Here is a 12,107-nt window from a genome sequence, read left to right on the forward strand (position 1 = left end):
TCCTTGAAATCATACGATGTACAAACCTGCCTCTGAGATATGGCCTTGGAGTCCAGGACACATCTGATCCGACGGGCCTTTCAGGCGGCAGCAATTTCACCAGGGACGCCATCAGACCACCACATGCTGGTTTAGGATTCGATCAAATCGGAGCCACTACTCCTCTGCTGGATGAACGCTGCGGAGCACGATCTGTAACGGAAAATGTTCCGCAAAATCTCCTCGCTCGCGTCTTATGCTGACCATTTGATGTGCAAGTACACGTTCGACTACAGGGATCGTAGGCTGCCGATAAATCTGACGCATCCGAGAATTGAGTGGCCGGGTTTCTCTTATCCACGGTACGGCTCTTCTTTGCTTTTCTTGCTGGATCCAAATGGCCAATGCGCAGTGAGGAACTTCTGGACCGTTAAAAGGGCGGCCACGGGCCTCCCGCCACCGTAAATCTGCAAGCATGTATGACGTGCAAAGATGAGTACTCTCGGCCTTTCGCGTCAAAGGCTTTGGACCTCCGACCTCACAGCCAACATGAGAGAGAGAGGTCCCAGAGGTGTGCCAAAAGTTTGCCAAAATTTCGCGCCAATCTCACACCCTGACATGGGACCATGTTCTGGGTATGGCCTAAATGGTCTGGGGACAGGGAAACGTCTACCCCAGATTGTTGTCGGGGTAAAAAGGAGGCCAGTCGTAGTGGGAACTATTCTGCCTTGTGCCTGCCGGTGAAGCCCAGTCGTCTGCCCGGTCGAAATCTATTCTGCACCTCCTCTGATGCAGACTTCGTTCATTTCCGACAAATGGTCTGGCCGAGTGCAGCCCCTCGTGTGCCTCGACACACAGTTGCCCAAGTTGGAATCCCTGCCATCTCACCCAACCAACCCCGAACCGGTTTGTGGGGATTCCTCTTCTCCAAACTTTGCAGCAAGCCACTCAAAACCCCGGCAAAACCGGAGGCAATGGTGGTGGAGACCAGTTGGTTGGCAATCTTATACGTACGTGAATGCAGCCCTTATGGGCAGCCCTGATGCGTTCCGATTCCGAGTCAATCTTGGATGCGGAGATGTCCACCCTTCCCCTGTTCCCTCCGCATGGGACGCTGCAAGTTGCTGCCCTCTCTGCATGATGGCGCAGATGTACCTGCTGGATAGGCACGCATCCTCACCATCATGTTTCTTCCAAGGTGCCGCAAACTGCCCAGAGCTTCCTGTTTTCGTTGCTCAGAGGACGTCTATTTCTCTCGATGTTGATAATTCATACAAGATGTGGATCAGAAGCTTTATCACAGCAAAATTTTGCCCAAAAAAGAAGTTTTCTTGGGTGGTATCTGGACGTGAGTATACGGGTTAACTTGAGTGCTTTTAATTAAAAGTGGTGTGGTATGCCAGGGAGATACATTGCGAGACTTCGTGTCTTCGTGGAGAACTGGTACTCTTGTCGCATTTCTTCTTTGAGACCCCCACCACCATGCAGCAGAGGCTGTTCCTTTTTCTCTTTTTGACCGACGGATCCCTCAACTTGGCCTGGCCGAGGCTATAAGTCCTTGCCTTCCGCCATCATGGCGCCAGCCGTTGGATGTCTCTGATGGTTTGTCTAAACACATTCGCCGTCACTTGTGCAAAATGATTGATTCAATTTATGCACGTGGCAGCCATGAGGACGCCCACTACCGGGGGATGGAGCTGTTTGCTGTCCAGGTGGCTTTTCTTGTCGTAGCCGGGCTCTTCGTTCTGGCTCGAGCGTACGTCAAAGTATGCATCGTTAAGAACGTAGTTGTGGATGATTGGCTCATCTTCGGCGCAATGGTCAGTACACAATGTCTCTGAAGTGCTCGCACTTCGACTCACTTCTTCGGTTTAGATATGTTACATCGCATGGGGAGGCGTCGCTCTATATGGTGTCACCAACGGCGCCACTGGCCGACACAAAACCGACCTTACGATTCCGCAAGCCGTCATCTCCCTGAGAGCCTGGTATATCTGCGAAGTTATATACTCCCCGATGACGCTGGCAATTCGGACCTCGATTTGTCTACTGCTACTCCGGCTCGCCCTCAAAAAAGTCTACCGATGGATCATATACGTCAACCTCGCCGTGATTTGGATGATTTCGATTGCCTTCTTTTGCGTCATGACATTTCAGTGCTCGCCTCCGTCCTACTTCTGGACCCAGGTGGCCGGAGGTAAGGGCTCATGCATCAACCTGAACATTGTTCCAGATGCCACAATTGCGCATAGCATCATCTCAGCGTTGTCGGACTGGTGCATAGGCCTCCTGCCTATTGCCCTGCTGTGGAATGTCAGTCTCAACCGGCGGACGAAGGCGTTGATTGCTGTGCTCTTGAGCATGGGCATGGTGTAAGTCAATACATTCTCGACCAAGCCCACACGTCGCCTCTTCGGCCTGCTAATGCTTTTTACAGCGCTGGTGTTGCCCTTATAGTACGGATACCTTATGTCAGGCGCCTAGCCATCTCGGCCGATTTTCTCTACGAGACGCTGTATGACGCCAACCCCCCCTGCGATAACAGACATGTACTGACTCTCGTCTCTCAACAGCGACGTTGCTATCTGGAGCGTCATGGAGCCCGCACTCGGAATCATCGCAGCCTCGGTGACCACTATGCGCCCTCTGTTCCACAACTGGGGCTTCGGATGGAGCAACAACAGCAAAAACTCGCGTCCGTCTGGGGCCGTCTGGGCCGAATCAAATGGTTACCCGCGGAACAAGGAGCCTCCCACGAGCAATGTCAGAGGGGCCGGGCTCAACAAATCAAACTCGTCGGGCCGGACATACGAGGATATCGAGATGGCCTTGTCCGGCACAGGGTCAGACATTGAGTTGAACAAAACGGTTCGAGACGACGGGAGAGACGACTACGACGACTACGACGCGTCGCGACCGTCTTCTGATCTCGGTCATAGAGACCAGGCTCAGGGGGCACAGGCTTCGCACAACAGACCGGTGATCAAAGTCCGCACGACGATCGACATCAAGTCGCATTCTATAGGCCATGCTCTGCCGCCGGCAAAAAGTGCAATTAGCGAGAAAGACGTCGAGGTACCGGTATCTCCGCAGACGCCTGATCTCCCGGGCAAAGCGTTATAGGCTACGGTTTCTCGTGCCCACTTGTTACCTATATTATAGAGTCTGACCTTGGAAAGACGGTGGCGCCTGGAGTTTAGAGTGAGGTTTGCCAACGCAGTGGAAAGCGTATGGCTAGGGCGGGGACCAGCTCATCATGGATTGTTCATGGTCCCCCAAGCCCGGTAATTTGACCTGGGATTCTTATGATAGATAACGAAGTAATGACATAAAAAGTTCAACTGCGCTTCCCTCATCACAAACATGTCAATTTGCCTTTCTGTTGATGAATCGATATGTCGTGAATTGAGCCCTCATCCGAGATTGATTGGCCGGCCGTCCTTGGGCAAACAAAGTTTATTAGAGGTTGTGTAAGGTTTATGCCAGACCAGAACATCGGGTCCGAACAGCCAAGTTGGAAACACAAACCCATGGGAAGACCTTTCGAGTTTCCGCTGCGGCCGAGAGTTGTCTTCGCATGCTTCATCGCCGGCGTTCTTATTGCGTGTTGTATAACGATTGAAATTATGCACTGCGGCAGGGGTTTCTGGTACGAGGACACCGCGAGTCGGTTTCGGACCGTTCTGGGAGTCGGCCGCTTCCCAGACCCGGTTTTTCGATGCCGGGCAAACCGATCTGGAAAATAAACTCAGTAGTCTAACTTTTAGAGGCTTGTGAGATATTAATGAGGCTAATAAACCGGCTCCATAGTTTATGCCGTATTCCGTTCCTACCTGCTTAAACCAACTTAACACGCCATCTTGAACCCAAATCGTCTTACCATACATACTACCTTGTAGGAAATCAGTCCCACTGGGTTACTAACCGCCATCTCGGACGTCCTCTGATGGCAGGGGCTCTCTGACTATCTATCTGGGTCGACAACACTGGGTGGTTCGGATATACCCGCGTCAAGGTAACAGTCGACGGTACTTTCCGCGTCATTGCTCCCCACCGACGAACGATTCTCAACAAGATGCGAATCATGTCTAAAATTTCTCGCCCGCCTTGCTAAGCCTCTCGGTTAAATCAGTTAGACTCAACTTTCGGAAGAGAAACGTCGGAGCTCCACCATCTCTGCGGCCTTGACGGTCTGCGTGGCCACCTGCGTCCTCCCGGAAGCCCATGGACGACTGACTGGCCAACTTCTACATGCCGCAGCTCCCTGGCTCAAAAAGCCCCCGTACCGCGATCTTGAGATGCAAGTTTAACGTGCATGCCGGCGTCATATACCACGGTCATTAGACAAATATGCCGTTCAAGATTTTCCCATGCTAGTGACCTTTTCCCTACGTTTTAGCGGTGTTTCCGCGCATCGCCTGACTTACCACTATTGAGGGTGATTCGACAGCTGAAAAAGTATTTTCTTCCTGCTTATTCCGCCTTTTTTTTTTTGGTTATAATGCAGCTTGTTCTCTGGTGATTATGCCCACGACATATGCGGTCCACACAGACTCTTCACGCCAGCGTATGCGTGATATCGTCACCTGCCGTATCGCAATGATCCAAACTGAAGCCATGATGGATGTCGTTATCGACCATGCCCAACGTTTAGATTCTCTGAGAGGAGAATATCGTCACTTTCGCCTCACTCAAGGTTATACATCATTACAAGGCTTATAGTTCGGGCAGAGACCCATCGGTTTGAGTGCCGACGAGCCTTCCGGCTTTCAGATGATTTTTGTTATCTCGTGGCGGGCTAGACGAGACCATTCATATAAAATTCTGCATAACCACAAGGTTTATAGCCTCTATGGTTGAGGCCTCCTCGCCACCGACCTTTGTAGGCCATCGCACATCGTTTTAAAATCCAGCGCCGGTTTTCAAAGTCCCAGCATCTCTATAATCACATCGCTAACTCGATCAGCCACGATAAACGCAATGGAATCTGTTCGAGCTCACCCTGAAGAAGGGAATGATGCCGATATCGTCATCACCTCGGAGGTCTCGTCTGCGGCTGGAGACCCAAACCTTTGGGTTGATCTCAGACACAAGGTCATGAAGATTGTGGAGAATTATGAGCCCATCGACTCCAGCGACGATACCATCACTGTTTTGTCAGTGTTCGCCGAAAACCTGCCCAAGCGTGGCCAAGTTGTGTTGTGGTCCGAGATCACGCGCTATGGCAAAGATCACGCCAAGATGCGCCAATTGCGCAACAATCTTGTTGATGCTATTCTCATTCCAAGTCGGTATCATTGCCTCCCGATCTTGGAGGTCTCTTACAAAGACTGCTGACAGTTATTAGTGAGAAAATCAAGTGGGCTAAGTTCGGACGTTATTTCGCAACCCGTTGATGAGAGCGCACCCGATGAAATTCGACAGAGCATCGTCGACATTGGGTCCCAAGATCGAGCCTCTGATTTCAGAGGAGACTGTCTGAAAAGAGATAACAACAAATGCGTCGTTACCGGACGCACAGAAATAGACCTTCCGCAGTTCAAGCTCATGCCGAGGCTGCCCCGGTTGCTCCTTGGTCCTACCGAGTGCGCGCATATCATTCCGTTCAAACTTAGGAAATTTCGGTGTGATTCGCTTGAGGTTTGTTTCGCCACACGAACTGTTTTTCTTCCGCCTTTTTTTTTTCGTCGTCTCCAGAACTAAAAACATTACAGGTCTCCAATAGGACTACCGTGTGGTGGACAATCCATCGGTATTTTCCGGATCTGGCATGCATCACGGCCGAGTCAATCAACCAGGTAGAGAATGGCTTTACCATATTCGATACCCTCCATAAGCACTTCGACAACTTCTTGCTTGCCTTTGAACCCAAAACTGGGTGCGGCCAGGTAGGTCACGCTTCACCGCTGCCACGATGCTTCAACTGACAATTGGTAAATAGGCAAACCGCTACAATGTCAGATGGTTTGCAGGATTATCGTCTATGTCCTTGGGAATTGATATTCCTGATGAAATTCATCTCACTTCAGTCGACCCTCAGATCCCTCTGCCCAACCCTGCATTCTTTGACGCACATCACCGTGTTGCTCGTATCTTGGATGTAAGCGGGATTGGAGGCAAGATCTGGGGCATCGAACGAGACATTGAGGAGGACCCGGAAAACTTGGCATCCGATGGCTCTACGAATGTGGCTTCAGTCATCTATCGCAGAATGCTGACCAATCTATAGCTCTTCCAGTCACTGGCGGATCTATTGCCACTGTTGGTCACTACCCGCCGCTGTTACACCTATCTTGAGAGTATTCAATCTGAAGTCAAAGACAGCGCTGTTAGTTACTAGAGAAAAGGGCAGCACAAGGGGCGGGATCGGCAGGCGCCAACGGTGGCAATAGGTCCGCCAGTGCAGGCAACCACCATGCCTGCGCTGCTGTTAACACTGCTTATGAAGGACCACAGGACCGCGTGCTCTGTGAAACAGGAGAATAAGTCTGATTGGAAGGTACAAGTTGATGTTTAGTGGAGAGTGAGAAGAACTAAGACGATTGTTATAATGCGAATGTATCGATATAGTATTTCTCGCGCTGAAGTCAATGAAGGGTGTACGTAGCTGGGCCCTCGGTACTTGTCAGCCTGTGTGGACAAGCGAGGTAGAATAGGTGTAGTGTATTCAAGCCTGCAGGATGGGAAAAGGGCAACCCCCATATTCTGCGGAATAAATACATATTGCTGATATAAGCAATGGAACCCATGTCCCCGACAGTACTTCAGCCTCACTGCTGTTGACCTAGCTTTCTTTCCTTATCTGAAGAGGCCAATCCAGCCTGTTTGTCCTTCACCAGAGCTACGGGTCGTTTGTTATCTTCTACCTTTGCGTTCGTCTGATACCGGACGAGAAAGGCTGTCGTCATACAAGTACTAGCCGGTAACTCCCAACATTAACGCGTCTGGACACACCACCTGAGTTCGTTCCGCTGCTTTGCAGACATGTCGGATTGGTAATACAGGTGTAGCGCTTCGTGTGCAACAAATGCCCATCTCGACGGACAAGCCCAACATATATGGACAAGCCCTAAGGCGCAACGAGAAAAACGGCGAGACCGCCACTCCCCTCCAATAATAGAAGGCAACGCGCGTGTTCTCGGGTCGTTCCAGCCAAACAGAACCGTCGCATCTGGCCAAGTTCCTCCAACAGAACATGTAGATAGGACTACGTTCAAGTACCGACCGAAGTGGTGGATCTCTATTTTTCCTGAATTGGAGGCAATTGTATATTGCCCTTTCTTAAGAGCCATATGGATCCCCGCCTGGTCAAACCACCGGGCCACCCGCCGAGAGACTTCTCGCCGAGTGTACCCCATGTACAGAGACATGAGATATCCTCGCAGCCAATGTCACGCATTTCGGCACGCACGGGTAGGAAGAAGCGAATTAACGAGGACAACATCGACACAGGACGAGGCCCATCTCACAACCCACTTCGTGAGCGGAAGTTGCTGTACAGAAGTGCCCTCCAAGTCCGGGATGACCCGGCAGCCCCTGAACGACAACGGACACCTCCCATGGCGCCCAGAATTACAAACCCCTTTTCAAGTTTCAATGCCAAGTTTGACCGGTGGGATCACTTCCCCCATGCTGCGGGGCCAGTTATTCGCACCCGCAGAGGCTCTGACCTCGGATCGGAATATTATTATCCTGGCACCAAGAGGCAAAGTCAACGAAACAAAACTCGGTACACAGAGCCCATGACCGCCACTGAGAACGTTCGGACAACTACCTACAAAATTGTCAATGGCAGAGCAGTTCCGACACCTGCCAAATCCGCAAAATCTTCAGAGCACGGCGAGAACTCGCACCCCTCCGATGTGCAGCCTCTAGTCTTCCCGAAACCTCACCATGAAGCTGCCGCTCTGTCACAGACGGTTATCCACTCGACAATATCAAAGGACCATACAGAAGGGGAAACAGCGCGGACGTCCAACCTCTTAGCAGGGTTAGGACAACGGTTCCGGAGCTGTACAAAAGAGCTGCTAGCTCCTCCAGACGACTCTGACACCGGGATTTTTACGGTCCTGGGTTCGCCTTATAGTCAAAAGCTCCAGCAGAGAGAGTCCGGAGAACGTACGTTGGATTCCTCGTGATACTGTTCTTAATGTACCTACTGATGTACTTGCGCAGTAAGCGAACAAACCAAGATTGCGCGTGCTGTACAGCTCGCGGAGCAAGATGCGCTCATAGCTCAGTTGCGCCGCCGTACGTTGGCTTCTTCGTGATCCCGCTATCTACGTACATACTGATGGGCTTGCGCAGCTAATCCCTCTACGAACGAGCGTGAGGGATTGTTTGAGCCGAGACCACCACAGCAAGTGCTCCCGGCTCAACAAGCCCGCCGTACGAGGCCGAGACGCACACGCAACGAGCGCATCGTCATTGTCGACTCCCCGCCCACACCGCGCACTCCTCCCATGGGACTTGCCTCACCGTACGAGGTGACGCATTCGCGCACCATTGGAAGTCGTGCAGACATCGATAACGTGCCGATGTCGCAGATGGCTCTTAGAAATGCAGTTCAAACTGCGGCTGCAAGACGGGGCAAAGGACCGGTAAATATAACGTACCTACAGTTGTAGTGACAAAGCTGACCCAATAGACCCATGATTATGAGCGTTACAAGATGTCAGCAAGGGACCCAGAATCACAGCACATTCAGAGGGACCGGGACAGAGGGATCGCAGCAAGACTTCGTAACAAATTAAGCTTTGATCGAGTTAACCAGCGCTGATTATCTTCTCTAACACGAGCAGGGCGAGATTAATACCATGCCCTAGAGGGATATGAAACAAGAAGATTATGTTATACTTCACAAGAAAATGGAAGCGTGTCGATAATAACAATGGTGTGTGCGTGTGTGTGTGTGAGAGAGAGAGAGAGAGAGAGAGAGGCATGTTGCGAGAGGTCTAAAGGTACAGGCTGGCCCATTGCCATACGTGCTCAATCAACTGAGTTCCACGATAAAGAAGGGAGAATCACACTCTGAGCCAGTTGTCAACAGGAATTTGGAGGGCCGTCGAGCTCAGCATGGGGTTGGGATACCAGTCAGCTCGGTCCCAACGCCGTGATATGTAATTATATAAAGGCTATCGGATGGCAAGGGGCTGGATGGAGTGTGGTTCAAATATCGTTTTAATAGCGGCAAATAGAAAGTTAGCACCACAGCTAGCGGCGTGTCCGTTTACACTGTAGGTCAGTGGGCAAGAGATCCCGGACTTCTCGAGGAGCCTTTCCTCGCCGGCTTATCTATGGGAGAGCGGACGAGGTCTCAACTTCTCCCGTAGGTATGGCTGTATGTGCGGTGATGTGGACCGGGCGTTGCTTATATCGCAAGCTGGATGGATGGCCATTTAGAATCGCACACCCGAAGTTTGCACATGACAGGCAAGCTGTAGGGTTGCACGAGATGCTCCGTGGCTCTATTTGCGTTTGTATCAATCAATTTGAAGCTGTTTAGCAACAAGATGGTCTGTCGTCGGCTTGTTTCGTGTGGTTGTGTTGCCGTCCAGGTCGGCGCTCTAGCATATAGCCAGCCAGGCGAGCGTCTCACGGCGAACTGCCCCATATGAACAACTGCTTTATATATACCCGACTCAACTCGAGTCTTTCAAATAGTTCTCTCGTACACTGGGTCTCTAGCTTCCACTCGACGAAGCAATTACCCCGAATCCATCTTGGGAAACCCCCTGGATGATGCTATGCCCCTCTTAGACGCAGCAGACCGTATCGACCGGATACGAGCTCGGGTTGACCGCGCAAAAACCAACATGATGCCGAACGCCAGGATACCGTAAAGTCTTTTGATGCCATGCACTTCTTCTCCTATCTCTTGTATCATTACAATGCGATCGCTCCTCGTCGATTCTCTCGGACGTGAAGGAGACCCTGCAGGCCGCAGAAAACAAAGAAACCCTATACAGACGGTTAGACGAGTCTTGACGCGTTTCCCGTGCTCGTGTGTGCGGGAAGGGTATGCGACGTACAATGTAAATCATTACAGACACGAAGATGGTGCCTGCGACGGCGCCGCCATCCTTGGGATCCTCCTCGCTACCGACGAGTTCCGGGTGGTTCTGCTTGAAGAGAATGCCGAGGATGCCGAGGATAATAATCGCGAAAACGGAGATGACGGTGCTAGAGACGTGGACGAGCTGTTAGATTCGTAGCTTCGCTAAGGGGCCCGGAATCCGGAAGGGACGTACCATTGCCATGCTTGCATGGCACCCACAACAGGCTTCATGATTGCGTTGCGTGACGGCGGCGTTGCCCTCCTGGTTCAGTGCTTGATAGTGAGGCGATGCCGACTTGTTGTGTGTCGATGGATACGGCGACTTCTTCGTTGCCTTCACGATTACGAGGCTGGTGATGTTGCTGTCTCGCCGAGCTCCACAGCAGTTCGGTGACGTCCAATCTAAGTGCCTTAGTTGCCAGGCCACAGAGCAGGCAAGCATCAGCCACACCTGCACAAAGCACCAGCCATGGCTCGGAACGGGAATTTGTTAAACCCGAGATCTCTCTCAACTGGACCCTGGCCATGACCAGCGCGCTCGGGCCCTCATCCTATAGCTCTATTGATTATCGGGGGGTACAGACAAGCTTTCATTTACGCTCAAGATTCGAGGTCAGATCTTTAATTGATTGGCGAGTCTTCCCTCCCAATTCACATTCATTACCCTCTTCTGAGGTTTGACCGGCTATAAATCTTTCCGAATCCTGCCCCATCGCACTCGCAATCGGGTTCAGATCCACTTGCAGCCGAGGAATACGAAGGCTGGCGGCAACCACGCCTTTTAGCTGCTTCAGGTCTAGCTGAAGGACATCCATCAAACTAGGTTGGCATGGATATTCAACCTCGTGAAAGTCGGCCACCGGTTTCGGCTACTCAGATTACTGGATCTTGAAACACACGTCTTTCCTCTACAGTCTTGGGCAATACGAACGCAAAGAGGTGATGCGTCGATTCTAGAAGGTGTTCCTGCAACGCAGGACGCCAGAGGACTCGACGGAAAATGTCAAATCCAACACACAAAACTCGTGGCCTGTCCGAGCCAGAACTGTTATCCGTCTCATGATGTTGGCGAACGGTATTGCGTTACTTTCAACGGCCCTGCCGACGTTCAACGAACACTGTGACCAGAAGCGACTATTTTGAGAAGTTTATAGGCAGAAGATCGAATGCCAAGAGACGGCCGTTCGGTCCTAGCACCGACGCTCAGTATGTGCAGTTCGCCTGATGGCTCAATGCGACGTCTGCCACTGGGCGACCTGTCTCGATCAGTCTGACATGGCAGCTGGCAGCACGGCCGCCGATGTATCTATCGCTTGGGCGATGAAATGCCACTATGAAACAACGACTATGGAAGACGGTGCGGCCCAGCTTCCACGCCGAGCATGAGTACAAGCCGCGAGCACCAAAAATATGTCTATTTCGAAACACTGACAGTACCGATACTTTGGACTTCTCAACGCTGCAGCAGTTACGAATGTTCACTTTCGAGCCTCTCTGGAGGAGAGGAGGTGGTGGCAGAGTCCGATCATCCATGCCGACGATGGCCGTTATTGTTAAATGGCGAAGGGTGAAGTGGACATTGAGCACCATGAAGCATCTCAGTCAAACAGTATGGGATAAAGGGAGCGGTTCCATGGAGATTGAACCCTCAAATGCCTAATGCCTCCTATGCAGGCTCGGCTACTCCATGGTGCCCATCCTATTCGCCAAATCGGCATGCACCTGCACTGGCTCTGCTCTCGCAACACCATGCAACCAGCAGCAGGAATATCTTTGAAACATTACCAAGGCTTGTCCATCCGTGATTACTATGCTCCTCCGGCTTTCGGGACGTTTCCCCATTTACTATTTGAATATACCTTCAACCGCGCAAACATCAGGCTTCCTTCCACTTTGCAGGATGGGGTGCAGGGCCAGTGAGATTGCGTCTTACGGTGATGACAGCACGCCGAGGACCAGGGTGAAAAGCCAATTAACCGACAATCACGGATTTGAAAGCGATCTGCAAGGTACTGGCGCTGAGCCTTTCCAGCTAGTCAGCGCTAGTAACGCTGCCCCTTAGGCCTGGAAT

At 51.5% G+C, this 12,107-nt stretch overlaps 3 protein-coding genes across 3 annotated transcripts; 2 read left to right on the forward strand and 1 right to left on the reverse strand.

The window, feature by feature from the left end:
• Positions 1 to 1,616: 1,616 nt before the first annotated feature.
• EsH8_I_000720 (uncharacterized protein) lies at positions 1,617 to 3,102 on the forward strand (the record flags this gene model as incomplete). The annotated part of the gene is made up of 4 exons (XM_083268133.1): positions 1,617 to 1,799; positions 1,855 to 2,351; positions 2,417 to 2,494; positions 2,553 to 3,102. The coding sequence occupies 4 exons, from the start codon at positions 1,617 to 1,619 to the stop codon at positions 3,100 to 3,102; spliced, it is 1,308 nt and encodes a 435-aa protein (XP_083118571.1).
• Positions 3,103 to 4,959: 1,857 nt separating this feature from the next.
• On the forward strand, positions 4,960 to 6,208 carry EsH8_I_000721 (HNH endonuclease signature motif containing protein; the record flags this gene model as incomplete). The annotated part of the gene is made up of 4 exons (XM_083268134.1): positions 4,960 to 5,266; positions 5,327 to 5,619; positions 5,694 to 5,867; positions 5,921 to 6,208. The coding sequence occupies 4 exons, from the start codon at positions 4,960 to 4,962 to the stop codon at positions 6,206 to 6,208; spliced, it is 1,062 nt and encodes a 353-aa protein (XP_083118572.1).
• A 3,656-nt stretch (positions 6,209 to 9,864) lies between these two features.
• Positions 9,865 to 10,267, reverse strand: EsH8_I_000722 (uncharacterized protein; the record flags this gene model as incomplete). Its single annotated transcript, XM_083268135.1, has 3 exons — positions 9,865 to 9,939; positions 10,011 to 10,161; positions 10,230 to 10,267. 3 exons carry the CDS (start codon positions 10,265 to 10,267, stop codon positions 9,865 to 9,867), a joined length of 264 nt encoding a protein of 87 aa, XP_083118573.1.
• Positions 10,268 to 12,107: the final 1,840 nt, after the last annotated feature.

Source organism: Colletotrichum jinshuiense, chromosome 1, assembly GCF_051148585.1.
Source record: "Colletotrichum jinshuiense chromosome 1, complete sequence".
NCBI classification, from domain to species: Eukaryota; Fungi; Ascomycota; class Sordariomycetes; order Glomerellales; family Glomerellaceae; genus Colletotrichum; species Colletotrichum jinshuiense.